At 32.0% G+C, this 24,444-nt stretch overlaps 3 protein-coding genes and 1 non-coding gene across 4 annotated transcripts; 2 read left to right on the top strand and 2 right to left on the bottom strand.

Annotated features, from left to right (window-relative positions):
• The first annotated feature begins 3,280 nt into the window (after window positions 1-3,280).
• Window positions 3,281-5,613, top strand: LOC114182434. The gene has a single exon (XM_028069300.1). The coding sequence runs from the start codon at window positions 3,868-3,870 to the stop codon at window positions 5,296-5,298; it is 1,431 nt and encodes a 476-aa protein (XP_027925101.1). The 5' UTR covers window positions 3,281-3,867; the 3' UTR covers window positions 5,299-5,613.
• Window positions 5,614-9,457: 3,844 nt separating this feature from the next.
• On the bottom strand, window positions 9,458-13,764 carry LOC114182735 (probable aminotransferase ACS12). Its single transcript, XM_028069668.1, has 4 exons — window positions 13,156-13,764; window positions 12,868-12,996; window positions 10,907-11,067; window positions 9,458-10,832 (listed from the first exon to the last, which is right to left on the bottom strand). Exons 1-4 carry the CDS (start codon window positions 13,585-13,587, stop codon window positions 9,977-9,979), a joined length of 1,578 nt encoding a protein of 525 aa, XP_027925469.1. The 5' UTR covers window positions 13,588-13,764; the 3' UTR covers window positions 9,458-9,976.
• Window positions 13,765-16,848: 3,084 nt separating this feature from the next.
• On the top strand, window positions 16,849-16,919 carry TRNAG-GCC. Its single transcript has one exon. It is a non-coding gene; the product is annotated as a tRNA-Gly (tRNA).
• Window positions 16,920-17,292: 373 nt separating this feature from the next.
• Window positions 17,293-20,101, bottom strand: LOC114180329 (putative box C/D snoRNA protein SPCC613.07). The gene is made up of 5 exons (XM_028066624.1): window positions 19,739-20,101; window positions 19,088-19,295; window positions 18,762-18,830; window positions 18,514-18,646; window positions 17,293-18,373 (listed from the first exon to the last, which is right to left on the bottom strand). The coding sequence occupies exons 1-5, from the start codon at window positions 19,980-19,982 to the stop codon at window positions 17,750-17,752; spliced, it is 1,278 nt and encodes a 425-aa protein (XP_027922425.1). The 5' UTR covers window positions 19,983-20,101; the 3' UTR covers window positions 17,293-17,749.
• Between the last annotated feature and the right edge of the window lie 4,343 nt (window positions 20,102-24,444).

The raw sequence follows: 24,444 nt of genomic DNA, 5'->3' as shown, positions 1-24,444 counted from the left end.
CACGAGTTTTTAAAATTGCATAGAAGTTACCACAATTTTGTAAACTGCAAGTTTTCCACTTTCTATAAATTAGTTAAAACTGTCTTATAAAATTAACTTATAATAGAGGTGAAATAATGGATATAACATTCAATAATAGTTACTAGTCTTTAACATAAATCTTAAATCTCATAAAATCTCAAGGTAATTTTTAAATTTAAACTCTACAAAATTAATTTTAATATAAGATTTATATATCATAAATTTATCTTATTTATTGATATAACATCTTAAAAAAATGTTAAGAAAGTAAAAAAATTAAAAATACAGTAAAATACTTTTTTTTGTCGGTGTAGACTTTATTAAAGATCTTAAGTCATTTAATCTCGGATTAAATATTTTTTTGTCTCTTAACTTCTAGTAAATTTTGGAATCAGTCCATTTCAAAATTTTGGATCAGTTTAGTTCTTCATCTCTGGAAATACGTAAATTTAGTCCTTTTCATCAAATTTTGTTAAGTTTATTTGACATTTCAAGCGTATTTTAAATAAACCTAACAAAATTTGATTAAAATGACTAATGTAAAATAATGTAAAATGAGTGAAGAGTGTGAACTCTGATTCTCTTCGTGAGAAAATCGTGGCTTACACTTTTTGCGGGGATTGTCTGATATGGTCTGCTTCTTCTTACTGTGCCATTAATTTTATATCATTTTATTGCATCTTTTATGTCATTCCTTGATACATTTCATCAACATGTACTTCGGTACTTCATTTTTCTTACAAGCAAAAGAATCTAATCTTCTTAGATTTTCAAAAATAAGTGCTGGTTCATTGCACACACACACAAAAGACAAATTAAACTTCATCTTCTTTGTCTTTTCAAACACTCATCTTGCATTTGTTTCTGCTGCATTGAATACTGATTCACTGAGTTACCAAGGTGGCATGGTGATCATAAAACTATATATTTTGGATCACATTCTTCACATCACATGTCTTGTGTTTCCAGCTTGCAGTCAAATGCATCATCAGAATGCCAAAGATTCATTTGGAGGCTTCTTTTTCCAAAATTTTCTTCAACAAACATATATATTTATCTGGGATTTTGCAAACTTAGTTTTCTTGTTCTTTCATTGCATATCCCTCTGCTTCAGGCCATGCTTGCTTAGGAAAATGAACAATGAAATACACAATATTATAAATGAATTTTAAGTCTAACTCAACTCCATAAAATTGACTTAAAAAGTAGGATTTACACCTCATTTTATATACTATGAAATAATTTTATTTCTAGTTGATGTAAAATTTCCAACATAGAAAAATAAACTCATATGCATATTATATATCATGTGTCTGAAATGAAATTAAACGTGTGAAGCCAGAAGTCTCACATTAAGTGGAGATAAACGAGATGAATAATGTTTAAAATTCAAATATGAAGTCAGAAGTCTCACAAATAAAGATAAATGAGATGAATAATATATAAAGAAAAAAATTTACAAATTTTAAGATTTGAGATTGAATGCGGTGTAAAACTCTTATGTATGAAGTGACTAATAGCTCATTGAATGAAAATCTCAAAGTTAGATAATGATTTTTTTTTTCTGTAAATGTAAAGCTAAGAGTTACACATTAAGTGAAGATTGACTGAAGATGAGTCATTAGTCTTACTTGGTTAGATTTTTACACAAAATCAGTAGTAAAGTTTGATTTTTTTTTCTATAAGCTTTTCTGTGATTGTTTTTAAGCTAACCTTGCACGAAGAACTTTCCTTTAATACAAGTTTTAATGCACCAAAATGAGAAAATAGTTGTGCAATGCTATCTTAATAATGTTGAGGTTGTTTTATTTTTACCATATATATTCTTTGTCCCATGTGCAGAAGGGTGAGTGAATGGATAAAATAATAACTAGCATACCAGGCTGTCTTTCTTGAACCAGAAGAGAAAATTTATTATTCACCATATGTAAAAACAAAAAAGATGAAGATAATAAGATAATGCATGATCATGCTTTCTCTCTATAGGCATCAATATCAATGAAAAATGGGCTCATAATGTCTCTTCATTTTCCAACATCTCAGCTTGGAAACCCTTCACTGCCCTTCCATTGGTTGGCTAAAGACAAGGCATAGGTCAAAAACTAACTCTTGCAGATAATTTATTCTGATAACAAGTGAACATACCCTCTTCTCATCAGCTCTCATTGGAGCACACTTTTTGGTACTTCAAAAATTCTTTTAATATATTTTAAAATATCAAAATTAGTGTTCATCGGTGTACAGCAGAAAAACAACACAAAAAAAGCAGAGAAACAACACAAAAAATCTATCTGGTAATGCAAATCCCTTTGAATGTGCCTTCACTCCGATGTACATTCACTGTTACAGTTTCATCACCAAGATCTGCATATTATATTAAAAAATAGACTATAGATAGAAAAACGTTGGGAGCATTTGATGAGTTTCGAAATATTTGTATCAACCTGGCCAACCCACTAGCCATGTGATGTGAATGAGTGAGGTAGTGGAGGAGTTTTCTTTATATTTCCACCACCAAATATCTGCACTATATGTGTATGCTATTCTGAATGTATCATTCTTTTAGGCCTACGCCACTATCTATGTGTTTTTATTGCTTCCTCACCCTCATTAACTATTCCAAGTCAAACTTCATCAATTATGCACACTAAGCATTGCTTTCTGACAGTTGACATTACTTGTTTGCCATATAATAATTTCATCTACACAAACACTGTTTCAAACGCAAAACATTCTAACATAAAACTTTTTCTGGATGTCATACTTTGTACGCCAAAACAAGGAATAGTGAAGTTGTAGTGGAATTTAAAGTGCATATGTAATTATTTTCCATCATGGTTTCATAATATTCAGAATATTGAATTCACTGTAATATAGGATGAACTTAGAGAGTACTTGAGTGTATTTTAAGATACAAAATATCAGTCAACTGAATTAATGAAAGATGTTTGGACCAAGCAAGACTGAAATTATTTAGTCACATAGTTGAGAGCATTCTTCTGCTAATCATCACTGATGTGTGTGGTGTTAGCATATTACTGAACTGTCAAGTTTTCTTTTACTGTGCATGTGAGATGAGAGAAGAAAGTGTTAATTAAGAGGCACTTAATTAATCATAGGAACGATACAAACAAGTGAATATGAACAGAAAATATAAAATTCCAAAAAAGAAAGAGCCAATAATTACATGGCCCTCTCTCTCCTGATAAATTATAGCAGCATCTAAGAAAAAGCGTTTCTGTGCATCCAAACACAACAGAAAAGGTCTCTTTTACCAACTAAGAAATCAATAATACACCAGCCAGAAGCCTTTTCCAAACACAAAAAAGCTAAATAAATATTCAAACCAAAGTGCATAAACCCCCATTCCCCACACCTTAAACACCTTCACAAAGCAAACAGCTGCATCATGAGTGAAGCTTCTACGCGCTTTTTTTAGCGACTGAAAATCCTAACAAGAATTGACAATAAACCAACCCTCTGACGCCACAATCTACCACACTCAGCCACTACAAACTGCATGTGGGTCTACACTTTAAATACTTTAACCACACTTAACTCTCACCCCTCTCTTTCTAATTACGTCTTCACCTCACACATTCTCACACATTCTAACATCGCAATCTCCTTCATCCTTATTTCTCTCTGTAGAAAAACAACACCACACCACCAATCTATCAAATATTTCTCTCTTTCTCTTTCGTGCATATTCACAAACACATGGCGCTCACCACCTAGTTCAACCTCAAACCCACCCAAACCCACGTACTCACCGAGAAAAAGCCACGACCCATTTCACCAAACTCAATCTCCTCCAACCCCGTCAAACCAAAATCTGAACTTTCCATGGCCCTCGAAACCTGGCTCATCAAGGTCAAAACGGCGCTGTCGCACAGCCTCACGAAGAAACCGTCGTTTTCCTCGTCGAAGCCAAAGCACGTCGCCGTTTTGTCCTTCGAGATCGCGAACGTGATGTCGAAGCTCCTCCACCTCTGGCAGTCCCTCTCCGACGCCAACGTCGTTCGCCTCCGAAACGACGCCGTCGCGCTCGAAGGCGTGCGCAAGCTTATCTCAAACAACGAGTCTTTTCTTCTGAGCCTCGCCGTGGCCGAGTTCGCCGACTCGCTCAGACTCGTCGCCAACTCGGTCTCCCGACTCAGCAACTACTGTCACGACCCTTCTCTCCGATCCTTCCACCGAATCTTCACCGAGTTCGCCAACTCGGGCCTCGACCCGCGCGCGTGGACCCTCACCACTCCCAAAGACATCGAAGCCAAACACAGAAAACTGCAACATTACGTGACTCTCACGGCAACACTCCACAAAGAAATCGACGCTCTCACGCTCCTCGAAAGCGCGTTTAGAAAAGCGCTTCTCAGCGCTGACAACGCCGCCACCGAACACTCCTCTCACAAAAAACTAAGCGATCTTCAGCAGAAGATTTTCTGGCAGAAGCAAGAGGTGAAGAACTTGAAGGAACGTTCGTTATGGAACAAAAACTTCGACGGGGTTGTTTTGTTGTTAGCAAGGTTCGTTTTCACCGTGTTAGCGCGGATTAAAGTTGTCTTCGGAATCGGCCATAGTAGTAGCGTTCCCTTTTTGTCACGTAGTTTGTCTTCCGTTTATCCCTCCGATCACCAAAACCCTATTTCTTCCTCATGCTCCTTTGTATCTGGGCCGTTGAAAAGCTCAAAACTTGACGACGAAAATGAAAATTTGGGAAATGGGTTTTTCGAGTCTAATTGCAAGGTGTTGAAGTTGAAGGGTGATGGTGAGAGTGATACTTTGGGTGCTTCAGCTTTGGCCTTGCACTATGCAAACTTGGTGATGGTGTTGGAGAAGATGATAAAGTCACCCCAGTTGGTTGGGGTGGATGCTAGAGATGATTTGTATGGGATGTTACCAAGTAGCATAAGGTCATCTTTGAGGGCAAGATTGAGAAGGGTGGGGTTTTCTGCATGTGATGATCACGTGCTCGCCGGAGAATGGAGGGATGCATTGGGGAGGATTCTGGGGTGGCTGGCACCATTGGCACATAACATGATAAAGTGGCACAGTGAAAGAAGCTATGAGCAACAGAACTTGGTTCCAAAAACCAATGTGTTGTTGTTGCAGACTTTGTTCTTTGCAAACAAAGAGAAGACAGAAGCTGCCATCACTGAACTGCTTGTGGGGTTGAACTATGTTTGGAGGTTTGAGAGGGAAATGACAGCTAAGGCATTGTTTGAATGTACCAAATTTAATAATGGCTTCTTAAGCTTGCACAAGCCAAGCTAAGGAGACAAATCAGTTTCTTCTTTCTTCTTTTCTTTTCTTTTCTTTTCTTTCACTCTTTTACTCTTTTACTCTTCCTTTTCATGATCAAGGTTTTAAAAGATTTCTCACAGCATCAAAAGATCATGATGAAACTGTAATTTAAAACCTTGATCATGAACTTTCTCATGAGGGTTCTAATTTTGCCTCTATGAATGGTTGATTTTAGGTAGTTAATTGTGGTAAGTTCAGATCCTTGAGGTTTGGTAATTTGTTTCTAACCCGGGTCTGTATATGTATATAAATGATTTATTAATTTTGAGTGAAATCTCCCAGAAATATGCAAGGCCTTTCATGATTCATATATATATATATATATATATATACTGTCCATAATCATGTGGAAATATTCCTGTGTATTGTTTTTCTGTCATAATTAATTTTATCATCAACTGCTACTTAGTGGGGTTTAATCAGATTTATTAATGTTGAATTTTGTGGCTGTACCATAGCAACACACTCAGCTCTATGGGGTTCATGTGATGAGTGATAAACAATCTATTTCATTGAACATTAATCAGATTACACTTGAACACTGCACTTTCTTTCTGCATCATGGAAATCAGGAAATCAGGAAGGGGTTTTTTCATACTAGTTATTTCATATTGTGTTATAAATTAATTTTAACTTTGTAAGTAAGTATATTCAATATATTAAATCTTAAATAATTTGAAGCATAGAATTATAATTTAAAGTTTTCACTTCTCTCTTTAAAGTTATATAAGTATAGATTCTTTATAAAGGGGACATTATCTTCTACCTTTAAAATTCTCCACCAGAAAACAAATCAAAATGTTTAATAATTTAATTATTGAAATTTAGTGTGCATAGAGTCATGTAATTAATGATAATCTATTAAGATTAGCCTATAGGTAATTCACTTGTTTAATTTAAAAAAATATGTTGAATAGTTTTACAAGACCAACTAGTTGGGAATGATTAATCTATGTACAACATTTAATATAATTATTATAAAAGTGACAATTTTATGACCTTAAAATTTATAATTGGATGACAATGCAAAAATATAATTCCAATATTAGTCGATTTTATTTAAAAGTTTTGCTTATTTAAAAGGTATGTATTGTTAATCACTATACTTGGTAAGACATTAATCTATTGCAAATATTAATTTCAAAATCACCTAATTTCGGATTTAACCCATTTTTTATATAAATGTTAAATTTAGTAATCTAAATATTAAAGTATTCTCATTTGGTATGGTCTTATGCACAATTCAAAAGCTTCTTCTTTTTTCTTCACTTTTTCAAATTTGAGATCCAAGGACATTGATAATTGAACTTGAAGTTAATTGCCAAAACTTGCAAGAGTCAAATTTTTTTTTCTTTTACAAGAAAGACTCAAATTAGTTAAATTGTTAAATCTAAAATTTGATATATATTACTTTCAAATGTTCTTCTCTTGAGTAATATATAAGGTAGGTTGGAGAAAACTAAACCCAATCTTTTTATTTTGATTGGCAGACCCAAATCTTTTTGTATTTATGATACTGCCTCGTTTTTTCAAACTCTCACTTTTTTGTAATTTTAAAATTAACTAGCAATAATACAAAACATATGTAACTTTCAAATAAATTTAATAATAAGATTGAGTCTAGTTTTCCCATACCTACTTATAACACTCTAGAAGTGGACATTCAGATATCTTATGGGAAATTATGAATATCAGAACATAAATTTATAGGCTAGAATAGAAAGAACTTAAATTTTGCTAAGAACCAAATCAAAGCACTCCATCACTCATAGCAAATTTAGAATATCACAATCAAGCATAAAATTATAGTGTTAATACCTCAAGTAGTATATAAGATAATATTTTTATAATGAATCATTTTGAAATATCATCTACTTTAAAATTTAGAATTTTATAATGGCTTTATTTCATTTAATTATACAAAAACATCTAAAGAGAAGAAAAAAAAAATCCTTTTTTTTTGCCCTCAACTTGTTGGTAACCATTGTTATTTTTTTAGTTTCCTTTGCTGACTTTTCTTCATCTTTTTCTTCCTTTTGTGGTCCAATTAGTTCAAGTTTCCAATAAATGTTAACCCCTTTTCAATATTTATAACTCTTAGACCCTACAAAACATCATTAACCAAACAACTATTTGTATTTGTTTATTGTGAAACTTACCAAGGAAGAGCAAAAAAGATTGAACCCTATCTCTTCTATATCATCATTTCAACTAAATCATGCTCTTTCTCTTTTGAGTAGTTAATCAAAATAAAGAAAGGCACATGACACTATTCAAAGTTTCAATTTTTTTTGGAAGGGCAATTAGGTTTTCTTGAGATCTATGTGAAGAGGTTCTCAAGAAATTTGACCATTGTTGCCTCATATGGTAGTGACAAGTTGATTCAAGTGGGCCAAAACATTATTGGGGCAAATTGTACAATCCAATTTGGAAGGCCCTTTTCATCTCGATTCAATCAACCCTCTACTTGACTATGTTTAACCTAAAAATTCATGTCAACTCACATTTATCAAAAATTAACATTAAATTTTTAATTTCATTAGAATTTAATTAAGCAGTGAGCATTCGTTGTTTGTAGCAGAACCATAGAAGTGACAACCACTGGCACAAAGTGTGGGAAACATGTTTTTTTTTAACAACGAACATGTTTTACTTGGTTTGCATAAGGGTTAATAATATCTTGATATTGTTTTGCATTTATTTGAGGAAAAATAAACAAGATGACAGATCAGATGCACAAATATTTATAACCAGAATAAAGTATGACTTTCTTTAGAAAAAAATGTGTTACAAAAGATAAAAATTATAAAAGATAGGGAAAGAAATTAATACGCAATTAGTATAAAATCTATGTATTAGATAAAACGTGTAATATTAATTTGTTCTGCATTATTATCTTAGTATAGTATTCATTATACTATAAGAGAGACTCTATGTTTAACGTGTTAGATGAATAGAACGGGGTTATGTTATGTTTGTGAATAATGGCTGATATATTTGTTGGTAATTAATCAATAGCTAATGTTTAACAAAAAAAAAAAATAACATTAAGTTAATTTATTCAATTAAGATCTTGATTGCATAATTTTAAATAAATTGTAAAATAGTAACTATCTCAAATAACGGTGTCACCTGATAACAAATATAATTTAAAAAATGGCCACAAATATTTATTGAAAGAAAAAGTTAAAAATCCTTGAAAACAAATATTCTAACTTTCTCACTATTATTAATTAAATATTGATTACATAAATTATTGAGAATGTTTAAATCTTATCAAAGAAAACATCAATAAAACTAATAAAACCGATATAGTTTTTTTTTTTAATCTAGTGATAAACTTTGATTTATGAGGTCAAGGTCGAAATAAACATGAAAAACTTTTGGACAGACATCAATGTAGTAAATAAAATTTATGGGCTTTTCTTCGTGCACCCCCGCCATCTGTTCGCACACTTTCCGGTTCAAACTTTTTAAAATAAACTTTTTAGAATAAATTTTTGAGAACGTTATAAATTTAGAAAAAAAGCTTTCCAAAACAAACTGTTTTTCCTCAACACGTGCTCTCTCTTGTTCTTCTGTCCAGAGTTCCCCATAACTTTTTCTATTACTATGGAGGTGAAGTTAGTAATGATGGGGTGCTGGAAACAAAAGCCACTTTTGGGTCTATTCCTTACAAAATGGATAACAGTTAGATTGATAGCTTGCTTCCCCAAACAAGGCCCACTAGAAAAATTACTATGATCATATGTTTTAATGATTATATTTAAGCATGCCTATGAGATGTCCCATGCAACGTTGGGAACATTTTTGTTATAATAACAGTCAAGTGTCTAACTTACGTTGTTCAATCATTGTAATATGGTCACTTTGTTTAAAAACTAAACCTGTCAAACAACACCCTTAAATATTCTGCCTTTTTTCCTGCCATACGAAACAACTGACTAACATAGGCAAATAGTCCAGCAGAGAGATTTTGACACTCTTTCCCATAATGCATCTCTCTGTTGTATCCACTGTGTACTAGCTTACCTGCATAGTTAAAATGAGAAAACAGGACCCCAAAGGATAATTTCCCATCTCTTTCTAGTTTAAGCAAAAGTTTCATTCTTGTAGGACCACCCCAAAATCCAAAGTTATACTCCTTTCTAACATCTCTTGATAGGAAAGTTGAGATTTACATTCATTTGAACATCCATAAATTTCTGAAAATTTATATCAAAACTGAATTCCCTTTCAAAGGTACACTGCCACATGGATATGCCATCCATTGTACAAAAGTACATTTAAAACTAATTTTTACACTTTCTTCCTCCAAGAAATGCGCACAAAATCATGAGAAAAATACCTCTTGAAGATTGTATGCACCTTAAAAACCAGTGGCATAATGAAGGACTACTCAATAATTAGTTCTTTCCAAGACTGAAACTGCCCTGGGTATGTTTATTAAAAGAAAGCCTAAAGAGTAGTTTCCCAGGCCAAAACCAATCTTACACTAAACCAAACTCTAGTTGCAAACTTTGATGTTACTCTGTTGAGACTTGGCGTTATAAGCTGAAGTTGATAACTAGAGATGTATATTCCTTTCCAAAAATTTTAAACTGCAACATCAGCACTAACCGTAAACGTCAATGAAAATAATGAAACTTCAACTAGAAGAATTACAACTTTCAACAACTCTCCTAATTCGTTCAATAACCAGAGGGGCCTCCTCTAATGTTATGGTAGTAAAACAAATTCGAAACCATCCTGGTTCTATGCAATGGCAGGCTGATCCAGGAGTTATATTGATCTTAGCAATACTTAAAAACTTCTCCCACAACTCAATTTCCCCTTTTTCACTATATGGTCGGATCAATCCACTCATATCAGCCCAACAGAACATACCAGCACTGCTCTTGGCACACTTTATTCCTAGTTTACTTAAACAATCCACAAATACAGCATGCAGTTGTCGTATTCTTGTTCGGTTGATTTCTAAATAGTCCCGAATAAATCTTTTATCTGAAAGCATTGAAGTAACTAACCTCTGGGTCGGAGCAGATATAGTGGAAAATCTGGTCAACTTCTTGGCAGCAGCCAAAACACTTTCGTTGAATGAACATATAACCCCAACTCTAAATCCGGCAAGAGAGAGGTCTTTTGACAGGCCATATACTATGTGAAACCGACTCTTGTCTATATCTGAATCAAGAAGAACTTCAGCTAGACTCACGAACTTCTCACGTCCGTACGTGGAGCCTGCAAATACTTCATCAACAATGATATGAATGTTTTTGTCTTCAGCAAAGTCCAGAAGACTGTATAGCATGTCTTGTGTCAAAATATTGCCAACGGGATTTGAAGGGTTGGAAATTAGAATTCCACGAATTTTGACTCCTCGTTTTCTTGCTTGACTAAATGCTTGATCAAGAGCAGTGATATTTAGATTGAAATTGTCAGTACTGCGACAATGAACAGGTATTAGGTCTACCCCTGGACGCCATCTTACATCCCTGTCAAATCTGCACAGTTCTATTTAAATTTAGCACGATATATTAGTAAGAGCAGTTCAATTCAAGAAAGTGTCAGAAATTACCCTGGATAATATGGTGTAGGGACAAGGAATGCATTCCCGTGGTCTGCCAAACAGAAGGACAATATCTCAATTGCAGGAGTTGCTCCAGCTGTTAGAACCATATTATATGGGTCAAATTTTACTGATTCCCCCATCACCTGATGCATAAAATCTGACAGGGCCTGAAAAATCAAAGCAAAACAAAAGTTTAGTGGATAATCAGAAGAACAGCATGCCCTTCAACGAACCAAATTTGAACATAACAAAGATTATAAGGGAACAGTATCAGTTTATAGACAAGTCCATATCAAATATTGACAAATAACCAACAAAGGACAACATCTTAAGTTTAACCTTTAAAACAACAGATAACTCTAATTAAGACCAAAATACTTGTTTATACAGAACTATAGTAAAGGTAACTAGTTTCAAAAGCATACAATAACGTATCTTAAAAGGAGAATTTTGAAATGTAATGATTCACGTAGAACATTTATCTTATGTATTGTGCGCAATTTGAGTGTTTAGTAACTGCTGGACAGCCATAAGATCTGCTCTACTGCAGTTAGAGGCGTGTACTTATTAAATAGGATGTATGACACATTTTTTATTCATCTTAAATAACTAAAGTTTGTCTGAAGAAGGAGACTCGTTGTTAGATTTTACACCTGTGTTAGTGTTCTGAATTTGTACTACACATTTTGGAACAATTACAGAATTCTACCACCAAAGGGTGTGTTTGGATTGCCATTTGAGGTGCTTCAAGCAGACAATCACACTTTCCCATTAGGTAAAAGTGGGGTTAACACTGGTCTGCCATATTTTAAACGTCCTTTCACGTTGATGGTAACTTTTTCCCAAACATGCACTGAATCTTCCGGTTTGTGTGTTCAAACTTGAGTTTAACGGATTCTAAAAGCACAAGTCCTGCATTTTAAATTATTGAGTAGCAAGAGAAGCTATAACTAATAATACTTAAATCAAAACCTATCAGCTTACAAGCTTGTAACTTAGCTAGCATCAGCTTCAAGCCAGGGCTGTAATGATAATGTTTTTCATTAGAACATTTCCAATCCTCCGTTATGTTAGAAATGCTTTATGATCATTTGCATTCCTTCGCCTAACAAATTAAACTTTTGAAATGATTGGTCATGACAAAACCAATATAAACAAGTGGTCTGGTCTAGGGTTGGATCATTACTGCTCCCGTACTTCTTAAATAAATATTCAAATCGAAATCAAGCATAAATAGGCCCGCATCATTCACTTTCCATGGTAAAAAGCTCTTGGGCAAGGGAGTGTGTTAGAAATGCTATAAAACCCGCCAATATATCAGTACAGTGTCTAACAGTTTTAACTTTTTGAATATTGAGTTCACATGACACTATGCCACCTGTCTTGCTCTCCTACATTCCTACCTTACTGTTAAAATAACAACAAAATGTGAAAACACCAACTTGAACCTTGAAAGGTTTAGGATAAGTCACATTAGTCTTCTACTGCCAATTTACTCCCTAAGTGAAACAAAATTGATAGTCATTTTCACTTTCATCAAGGACACGATAAATTTTCATCTTTTAGACTTTCCAAATCTTCCTACCCCACACGCAAGTCACAACAAATACCAACAAAACTATTAATAACCAACCCCCAAAACCTTAAACGACAACACAGAATGATAATGTACACATGCAACTTCCCCTTGAAAGAAGTGAATTCAAACACTCTACTCCATTCCCCCACTGGCGAGAAATCATTGCATGCTCCAGGACTACCATGTGTCGATGGTCCCAGTCAATCACCACTCGACACATAACCAAGTTTTTCAATTTATAAAAAACAGCTAATAAAATCTGTAACATGTCACATGGAGATTAGCCGGGCCATGGTGATCCGAACCAACGCACAAAAACTAAACAAACAAAAAAAAAAACGGCACTAGTAGCATTACCACTGACACTACGAAGAACAAAAGCTCTTACCATTTTCAATTCCATCACCCCATCAAACGTCTGATACGGCGCAATCCCATTGATACCCAAATCAACACCGCCACCCATCGTGCCCTCCAAGTTCCGCGCCACCCATTCCCCTATCAAATCGAAGCACAGCTACACCCACCTCAACAATTAACAGCAACCACATTAGCAACACACACTATACACAATCAGTTAAAATTAATCAATAACAAGAGTGTAACAACCGTAATGTTTTTCAAATATCAATCAACAAGAGTGTATGAACAGTGCGGTAATGTGTGAGTAACTAACCGTGTTATCCGACAATCCCAACTGAATAATCCCATTGGGATTGTGAAGGACGTGGTAGGGATCTCGCGAAACCCTCTCCAAGCCGACGTAGTAGAGGGAGTGGTCGGGGCGGGAAATCTGCGTGGCGAGCTTGGAGAGGCGGACCCGGGAAATGGAGCCACGTGTGGACAAATTGGAGCGGGAGGAGGTGCGGGGGAGGGTGGGCTCGGAGGAGGGGGAGGGAGGGGAGGAGTTGGAACGGCGTCGTTTGAGGTAGAGCTGGAGGAAGTAGAAGAGGGCGCAGGGGACGAGGGTTCCGAGGAGGAGGCCACCGCGGCCCTGGACGACGCCCTGGAGAGGGACGATGAGTTTCATGCCGGTGGTGGAGAATGAAGGGTTGTGGGCCTGGTGGGGCTGGTGGTTGGGCTTGGTGGGCTTTCGGGCGTGGGTCATTGACCCGGAGAGGGAGTGAGGGAGTGAGGGTGGAGTGTTGAGAGGGGTTTGGTTTGTGTGGTGTGAGGAGAAAGAAAAAGAAAGAACGAAGAGGGAAGAAGCAGAAGGAACAACCAACCACTGTCTCTCTGATTCTCTTCTTTCTTTTGTTTCCTTCTTGCTTTCCCATTTTACCCTTCCGATCCTATTCCTGTTCCTCCTAGTTCTAAACGACACCAGTTCACGATTTTGTTTTATTTTCTGTTTTTTTTTATTATTATTATTATTTTAAGGAGGAGGAAACGAGGATTCACCCCTCAACGGACTACAATCGCCTCTTCATCTTCTTCGGATTTTGTTGTTTTCTTCTGTCATGCTACGTAACTACATATTATATATATTTGTTATTTAAATTAAATAAAAATATTAAAAAGTATACAGTAGATTGGGGGTCTTTTTTAAATGAATAATTATTATCTTTTAGTTAAAGAGTCTTCATATTTATATCAATTATTTAAAATAAAAATAAGTTTTTTATTGAAAAATTTAATTTAGTATAAACTTGTAATCTAGAAAAGTTTGACCGAATTGGTCCACAGCCTAAAAAACTCGACAACATTAATTTAATTAGATTGATAAATTAAATAGTCAAACATAAATTTTAAAATATTAAATTTTGATTAGACTATACTGTACTTGGATCTGAATCATGCTCATCCTAAAATATAGTGTTTAAACGATCATTTTTAGAAAAAAGAAAAAAATTAGTATTTTGAGTCAATCGAGATATGCGTTGAAGCACCTCGTAAGCTAACTAATTTACCCTAACAATCGCGAAATTATTGAGTACTTCAAAACAATAAAGGATTTTCTGGTGTTTGGAGAATAACTTTTGGATGGTAATTGCTTTTATAAAAAAAAAAGAAGCTAATGTATATTATTTCAATAGAAAAATTAAAAGAATTGAAATTTTACAAATTTATGATATTGATTTTTATTTAAAAATATAAGATTTTAAATTTCTTTACAAAATATGAATTTTGATTTTTTTTTTCTTTTTCTCTTCTTTTAATATTTTTTTAGTTCGATCTTTATTGAAATATCATATCCTCTACTGGTATCACTATGAATCTCTTTCAAGGTAAAAATCCATGATTATTAGTTTTTATTATAATCAAAAAGGGTGTTTTTTTCCATCTAAAGTAATATTATTATCTCTATGCTGACATTAGTTAATTTTTTTATTAATATTAAGAATATCTGTTTACTAATGTTGAATATGATATTTTCTTTTCTTCTAATATTAATTAATATTATTTTTTATCTTTTTATTAACGTCAACTAAAATATAGATTAGAATTATTTAATAAATTTGTAGTAGCATTACCACTGACACTATGAGAATAAATTATATTTTCAGGAATAATTTCATTTCTTAGTTGTTCCTATTATTCCTAGTCTATAAATAGCAAAATTGGATTTTTCCAATGTACAACAGAATTTTTCAATCGGCTCTTGCTCTATAACCGCTCTAACCACCATTTTTTATATTAAACACTTGTCCTCAAAATTATAAATTGTATTAAAATTAAATATAAAAAACATTAAATAAAAATAAAGTATTATATATATATATATATATATATATATATATATAATACTTTTATCAATATACGATACAAAATATTGATATCCGCCTAATATTAAATATCCCACATTAATCACCTAAATAATAATTAAATAATTATATTATTTGATTAACATAAGTAATGATAAGTTTATGTGTTAATAAATAATTTAAAGTTTTAAGTATTGATACATGTTATTTTAAATATAAATAAATTGTATCATTGAAAAATATTCAGTTTATTATTTTTTTTACTAAATGGGTTCAATTAAATTTGAAAATTATGCTGATTCTTTTAAAAAAACTATTTAGAAGATCAAGTCGTCATATCATATAATAATTTCAACATAATTCATTTTTTAGTGAAGTTATCGCCCTCTATAACAAAAGTGTAATTTATTTTTGAATTGATGTCGTCAGTCTCTTTTAACGACTTCTAACTTTAATTAAAAATGAACTATGCTAAACTTGTTACGAGATGACGATTTCAATTAAAAACAATTACATCGAAGTTATCATAAGGAATAACGATTTCAATTTCATTCCTATAATGAATTTCATTCCTATGATGATTTCAGTCAAAAATCAATTATATTGAAGTTGTCATAGAGAACGATCACTTTAGTTCAAAATAAAAATGTCATAAAAGATAACATAAAAATTTACAATAAAGTTGTGTTATGTAAAAACGACTTGGCATTGCAATTTTATTTATTTTTTAAGTGAAGCCAGGTACATAATTTTTAAATTTAATTAACTTCATTTAGTAAAAAAAGTTTCTGACTCAACATAAACGAAAGAAAAGGGCAGACATATATAAAAATAATGTTACTCAACAACAAAATAAAATAAAAGATGACAAACACATCTGTACATTGATGAAAAGTCAAGAGCAGTACCAAATAATTACCTCAAAAAGTAAATACAAGAGGTTAGAGAGCTTGATGGGTCACGTTGACCGTGCAATACAGATAACACCGTTTGGCCCAATATGAATTTCGAGTTTCAAAAGCTTTTTCTCATTATTTGCAAAATTGTCTTTAATCAAATGTATTTTTCATAACTTCTTTTCTCATGTTCTATAGACACAACACGATGAATGGAATAAAAACATTCATAAAACTTTCATTTTTTTTTTTTTATGAAATAGATTGTTATGAATATTTTTTATAATGATTTTTAATTGAACAAACACCTATGGAGTCATAATGTAAAACATGTTTTTATTTATTTTTTATTGAAAATGCAACTGTCTGACTTAATAAGGTGAAATTTTTAATTTTTAGAAGTTAATATGTGAAAAATTAACTCGTAATGAAATATTTAAGTGAAAATGAAAGGATATGATTGTACTTGTCATGTTCAAAGACAGGATGACATTTTTTAACTTTTATCAAGATTTACATTGCATCAACAGTAGTACAAATATAAATCATAATTATAACTACTAAACTCAAATAAGATGACAAAGGAAATTGAATATATTTTAAAATAACTAGAATCACGTACCTTAATTTGTTTCGAAACGAAGAAAACAAAAACAAGTATGCAAAATCAACACTCCAATATGACATTTAGATCCTCTAGAATGATGTATAAGTACAGAAGAGAAGACTACAAGAAAAAATACTATATATATTGCAATATAACAGTAGGCACCAGTGGTCTAGTGGTAGAATAGTACCCTGCCACGGTACAGACCCGGGTTCGATTCCCGGCTGGTGCAAATATCTCTTTTTTACTTTTGCAAAGACGTGCAAATATCTCTTTTTTACTTTTGCAAAGACGTGTTGGAGTGCTTGTTTTTGACCTGGTTCAGTTATGATTTTTTTTCCTAAGTTTTTATGACTTTTGCTAAGTAATGTTAGGGTGCTTGTTTTTGAGCATGGAAATTTATGTAAATAAAAATTGGAAGGCTACTACTTAGTAAGAATTGTTAGTTGTTGACTCAAAAAATGGTTGAAATCAATGAAGGATGAAAATGCATACTTGTACAAACAAATTTAGGTGCTCATACATAAGTTTACAACTTATACTCTTTCTAGTGTAAATTAATAAAATAAGTTAATAATGTAGTAATTTCAATTTCAATTGCAGTCTCCAAGAACATCTTCAATAAAGAAGCCTTAATAAAAGGATTAAACAAACAAAAGTGACATTAGGTAACTTTGAATTCAATTCCTCCACAAAAGTATGTAAACAAACAAAAGTGACAACCAATACCAAAATTTGCCCTTAAGTGATGAGAAAAACAACCAATACCCACGGCTTCTGTGGTGTGTCTGAATCGTTATGCAAGGGAGCACCTTGATCTTCACGAAGGGATTTACGGAGTCATTGCTGCATCTAAAGTGAAAATTACTGCCAAGTCTTATGGTGATCAAGTATCACAAAAAGCTAGTAATCTTCAATCTCTGCCAAGCTCAACATGAAGGAATGCACGACCTTTTACAATCATGTCTACACAACTGGACCTCAACCTCAACCTATTGGTGCAGTGAATATTTTTCTCTTTTTCTCTCCAATTATTCAACAGGAGTGAATTATAGTTACCAATTATTCTGGGATTTCCCCTTCCTCCAATTCATTTGGCAAGGGGAATAATTCACTAGCACCAATTATATCTATTTTATTTTCTGTTTTCTTGGCAAAATCACTATCAAAATCAAAAAGATCCCCAGGACTTGTTTGATCCAAAATGTCATGATAGAAATCCATCAAATCTTGATCGAAGTCAAAATCTATATCTTCTTCAGGTAGCTTTAGATTCTTGGTTTCTGACAAAGAATGTGAAAGATCACCTCCGGTGTCTCCTTCAAACAGAGACTTGTTGGAGGAATCATCTGGTGCTATCTCAGAACTCGTATGTTGGTTCACCAATTCATGTGATAAACTTGATTCCACTTGCTTCATTATATCAAAAACCTGAGGATCTACAGAGCTGTTGTCATCTTCTATCACCTCCTCCCTAAATGATAACCCTTGGGGGATTTGATTTTCTTCACTATCTTTCTGTGGTGATTTATGCTTTCTTGTATTCACATCCGTAATAACTTCAAAATTGATTCTGTGAGACGGCAAGAAAACAAAAACAACAGGAAACTCCAAAATGACTATATCTGCTAGTTGCTTTCTGATTGGCATTTTAATATCTATCTCTTTGAAAAGTGATTTGGGACCCTGTATTTGCATGAACCAGATAGAACTAATGAGTAAGAATAAAAGCATGTCTTAATGTGTTCGGTCAATGTGATCCTACAAGTCTGCAAGTTCAGTACGATACTGAAATTCAACAGTAGAAATTGGCAAAGAAAACCCACCTTTGGGTATTTACGAATGAAAAGCTTCAGAGAATCCAGCTGGACTTCACAAAATGGCCGTAGCTGATTATTCCATGGACCAGGTTTAAGGTGCTTCTCTAGAATGGAGTAAAAGCTTGAATTTTCATCAACTCTAGACAAAATGAGCACAACATCCTTTCAATATTCTATGGACTCCAAGCATGCACTAGGAAGGTAAGGTACAGTAATTTGTATTCTAAATCAAAGGCACCATCAATGTTACTCACCCATGGTCATGTAAAACAATATCTGTTGACTGAAAACGCCATTCAATTGTCCAAGATATAAACTTCTTCCTGAAAGCATTGTATGAAACAAAAGTTACCACCTTCACAATCCAAAATTGAAACATTCCTACAAGCTAGACCTCCCTCTGAGATTGTGTTAGAATATAAATCACACAACTTGATAAGAAAACCTAATAATCAGACTACCACACACACATCCACTAGGTATACTACAGATCATATCCACTATACACCAAAAGATAAAAAACTAAACAAGGAAACAATAATGAAACTGAAGCTAGTTATCATAAAACGATGAAAAATACCTATGATCATATCTAGACTGGTTTTTCTGTCTTTTCGACATTCCAGGAGGTAGAAACATCAGTTTGGTTTTCCTGCTCCCAGCAGCATTCTTTAGGCTTTTAAGTGGATGAGGTAACCTGAAATATGAATATGAATGAATGCCTAATTTAGATCTCATTCTCTGAGCAGATTCAGCCACCCTCTTCACCTCCTCCAGCAAACTATAATCTAAAGTAAACAAACAAATTAGCCATACGGATTTTAACAGAATCCACCAACAAACATCGCAGGTGTACCCATTAATGAAAAATCCTATCAGACACAACAAGTAATATAAAAAAAAAAATGCACAGAAAAATGCCGAAAAATACACCAAGAATAACAACTGTAAATTTCATGAATAATTGAAAAGGGGGTCTCATCCTCTCTACGAGTAAAATAATACAAAGCCATAATTTTTGTCAAATATAATTAAAGAGTACTTCAACTCATTTTCTATCCAGCAAGAAAATTGCTTTCTCACTCAAACTAACATGACATGACAAAAGGTCGCTTTGGTTAATCGAAGAACATTAAGGAATAAAACAATGTTATTGTGCTTATGCAATCAAGTAGGAAAAAAAAAGTTATCAGCATTTAAGACCGAGTACGAGGATTAAGAAACAAAGTACCTGATAGAAGGATGTTATCGTCGAACTTCGAAAGAGGAACAAACAGAGTCTGGTTCTTCTTCCCGCTGCACCCAGTTCGCTCTTTGTGAGATTTCACGCAAGGAAGACTGCAAGTGTGTAAGGAGCAACCGGGGCACGTGTATTTCCATGGGTTCGATTTGCACTCTTCACACACTGTTGGTCCTTTCGTGAGTTTTCGAATTGCGGCTTGTTCTTCTTCGGTTTGTGGCAAAGAAGAGGACATGTTTGTGATTCCACTGATAGCGTTGCTTCAAAATCTCGTCACGGTGAGTGCACTTCGGCGCGGCTAGGGCATACGATGGAAAGAAACACAGGATTGTTCTGTAACAAGGAGGAAGAAGAAACTGAAGAACTATTAAATAGTAATGGTTTTTAAATATTTTATAATTTTTAAAATGTTAAATATCTTTTCTTCTTTAATAACTAATAAAAAAACCTTCATGTCTATATATCTTTTAGAAAATAAATAAAAGAATAATAATGGTTAAATAATAAAGAGACTATGTAGAAAACAATGTCAATGATTTAGATAGTGATTTTTTTTAAGTTCATAAGAACATGTTTTGCAACCATTTTACGTGTGGCTATTTAACAAATATTATATGTAATCATTATCAATTACTTTAATAATTTAATTGATTTTTTAATAAAGATTAAATATATTTTTGTTTTTCAATTTTTAATGAAAATTAAAATTAGTTTCTTTTAGAAATTTTAAATCAATTTAGTCCACCAACGATATAAATGGATGAATTTAGTACTTTTAACCAAATATTTATAAATTTATTTGACATTTTAAATATATTTCTTTATAATATTTCAGTTTGTTTAAACCGTTTAACATATATGTTCGTTTTAATATTTTTGAGAAACTCGTTTAAAATGTTGAATAACCTTAAAAAGAATTTACGATATTTCTAAAAATGAAAAATTAAATTAATTTAAAGTTTTTAAAATAGAATAATTCCATTTTTTAATAAAAGTTGAAAGACAAAAAATATTTAACTCTTTTAATAATTATTATTAAGAAGGATATCAAAACCAATTTCATCTAAACACATATTTTATACATATGTGTGTCCAAATCCGGATGGAGGTTAGGGAACGGGTTAAAATCAAAATATTATTTTTGAAATTTTTTTAAAAATTTGGGGGTGGTGAATAGAGATATTAATCCTCTTATTTTTCTCTCGGCCCAAAACCATATACTGGACTGGGTGGGTTCAAATCCAAGCAACAGGTTCAATTTATTCTAACATTGCATTTGAGGTGTACTGAAATCCAAATAAGGCTGTTGCTTTCTTCACTCTCGTAATTACTAATAGAAGCCTCATAATAATAGGAAAAGATACCATCATCCTTAATTATTCCATTGCTGATGCAGTTGCAAAGGAAAAAGAGACAAAATGTTGCAGAGAGAGAAAAGGAGAGAAAATGTAAAAAAAACATTTAAATATTTTTTATTCAAACGTGTCAAATATTATAAATAATTTAAATATTATTATAAAATAATTTAAAATATCAAATAAATTTAATAAAATTTAAATTTAAAAATCTCTAAAATTTGAAAAATTAAATTAAGTCAAAATTTCGATCAACTGGTATTCCATTTTGAAAATGGCGGGGGATTTTATATTTGTACTTTTCTGTGTTCCAGTAGGATTCATTTTTACATAAGTATTCTTACGAGTGAATTAGAATTAACTTTTGTAGTCACTAACTTCTGAAATCTACGATTAAAACTTTTCTTTCCGAAACAAATCAGAAGTGTTGCATATTCTCAATTGGAAAATTCACCAAAATGTTTCAAACCCAACTTATATATGTTTTATATATGTTGTATGTTGAATTTTGCTTTAGCATTTAGCCATGATTGAACTAAAATTGTTTGGTCCAAAAATGAGTTAGGTCCAATAGGTGGCTCACTGAAACTAATTTCTTTCTTAATATATTAGAATTATTAAAATTAATATAAGTTAAAATTCTCTTTTAGTTCACTATTCTTTATAACAGATTTAATTAAATCCTTGGTTTTTATTTGGTTCAATTTAATTCTATAATTTTATAGAATGATCTAATTAGGTCAATTTTTTTAGAATGGTATTAGATTTTCATTAAAATTAATATATCAATTATTTCACTTAAAAAGTCTAAATTGAACCAAATCAGATGGTATGAAAAGTAGAGGATCAAATTAAGATTTTAACCATTAATATATTATTAACTGTTTATCAATAGCTCAATAAATTTAGACAATCATAATAAAACACTTACTAAAATTTAAGATCATTTACTTACTATATCGAAAACAATCTCAAAACAATACAGTGAGTTCAAAATATCTATTAAGTTTTTCCTTTTTTTTTTATCTGCTGAATAGTATAAGTACATTGATGTTAGTATTTTAACATCAAAATCAATGTACATAATATATTTGAAAGGCACATAGAAATTTAGTAAAAAATCCAAATTTCAAAATAAATACATTCATGTGATTATAAACAAGTTACAAAAATAATTTAGTCAAACACCTAAAACAATCTTTATAGCTGAATTTTTAGATGGATTCGTCAGTTCAAGAACTGTGTTTATAGAACTCCACAATGAATTGTTCTTCATCATGAACTCTTAAAAGTCTTGAATGAGAAAGTGAGGAGAGAAGAGAAAAAAAAAAAAAGCAAGATAGATGAAAATTTTCGAATTTTTAACATGCGTAAGAAAAACAACAAAACTTAGTAACTTAAACAGTAATATATAGGATTCACTATTAATAACTTTTGAAATAATATTTTTTCTTCATCATATTTATTTCTTTGTCGTTCTTTGACTATATAATATATCACGAGTTTTATAAAACATGTTTATGAATGACGTTTTGGTGGTATGGTTGGATACCCATTTTGTTCCTCACATAAATCAAGCCATAATAAATGGAGGAGCATGAATTGACAACCCTAATTCACTTACACTATTTGTCCAATTTGAACGAGGAGGAGCGTTTGAGTTGAGTGGAAAATGACAGATTTGTCCTTTACCAAGGTTCATAGAAAACATAACACTTAGGACAAAATTGGAACGTGCATCCATTTGGAGACATTAAGAAGAAAGGTTTCAATAGTAACATGGCTTTCCGTACTGCATGGCAAACCCATTTTTTTCCACGTAAAGACAAACAAGTGGTTTAGAATTTTGCATTATGAATCGATACTTGTATTTTTCTAACCCTATATATCTATTTCTTCTTCTTCTTCTCTGTGTATTTCTCTATTTAAATTTCAAAATCCCATGTCTTAGGGTTGTGTTGTGGGGTTCTAATAAATGACTCATACAAATGCTACTTCCCTTCTGCTATGAGCCAAAACATGGAGTGGGACATGTTTTCTTCAATTTCACTTCATCAATTCATGAAAGAGAAACCAAATCCGTGTCTCATGCTAAACATAATATGTTTTTTAATGCACAAAGCTTTTAAGGTTTTCAGATAGAAAATTAACCCATGTTTCTTTCGACAAAAGCACCTGGTTAATTTTTTACAAAAAGAAAACAAAATACAAATAGGTAATTTTCAAAAATATTACGAAGATGGATATTATATCAAGGTAAATACGGTTACATGTAAAAAAAATACTTCGTTAAAGTGACGTGACTTTAGTTTAAAATATTTTTAAAGTTGAAATCATATCAATATAATATAACTTTAGTTCCAAACATTAAGTTATACATCTTAAAATAACTTCTACCAAAATTGTATTAAAATGGTGTTATTTTTGACCTAACTTCAATTTAAATTAAAATAAAGTCATACTATGTTGATATAGTTTCAACTTAAAAATATTTTTTACCAAAATCATGTCACCTTAACAAGATTTGTTTTTAATAAAATTATATCAAGTGATACAACTTATCCATATTCATTTTTTTTTAAATCTACCCATTTGGATAATTTTTCAAAAACTTTGCATCAAAATGGTGCTTTTGTCTTTCTGTTCTCAAACATGAACGGTTTTGAAGGTTATTTATTTATTTTTATGTTTTCTTGAAGGTCTTACATATCGTGTCTTATTTCATGTTCCTCATCAAATCCATAAGGAAAAATAAATATCATGAGATTCTCTTTAAAAAAATTTCTGATTCAAATCTTAATGTAGAATATACAACACTTATTGCTAAGATTACAATAATATTTTATCATTAAATTATAATTTTTATGATCATCATAAATATTTTTTATTATACTATTATATTCAAGAGTCATTCTGTATTTTTTTTTATATATTTTAATACTAAATTGATAATTTCTCAAAAATTCAATCGACCATTTTTACTGTGATGCTCGAAGAAAAACTTATTTAACATAAGTTTGATCATTACTATATTTGAAATTTTAATGAAAGAGATGAAATATAACAGATAGTTTACAGAGATATGTTGAAAAAAGAAAATTATAGAAAGTTAAAAGATATTGAATTTTGACCATGTAAAACGTAACAAAAGTCAACATGTAGGTACACTCTGTTACGTGACCCAACAATAGTACAATGTACGATAAAATCAATAAATATTAGATAAGCTTGATCCACCATATGTAGAAATAGTTAATGTAATATTTTATACTGCATGTTCCTCAATTTACTATTATTCAAAAAATCTAAACAATAACATTATTTTGTAAAAGGTAGATTCAT

The sequence above is a fragment of the Vigna unguiculata genome, chromosome 4 (genome assembly GCF_004118075.2).
Source record: "Vigna unguiculata cultivar IT97K-499-35 chromosome 4, ASM411807v1, whole genome shotgun sequence".
NCBI classification, from domain to species: Eukaryota; Viridiplantae; Streptophyta; class Magnoliopsida; order Fabales; family Fabaceae; genus Vigna; species Vigna unguiculata.
Note: the sequence above shows the minus strand (reverse complement) of the source record. Positions and strands in the feature narration are given on the sequence as shown.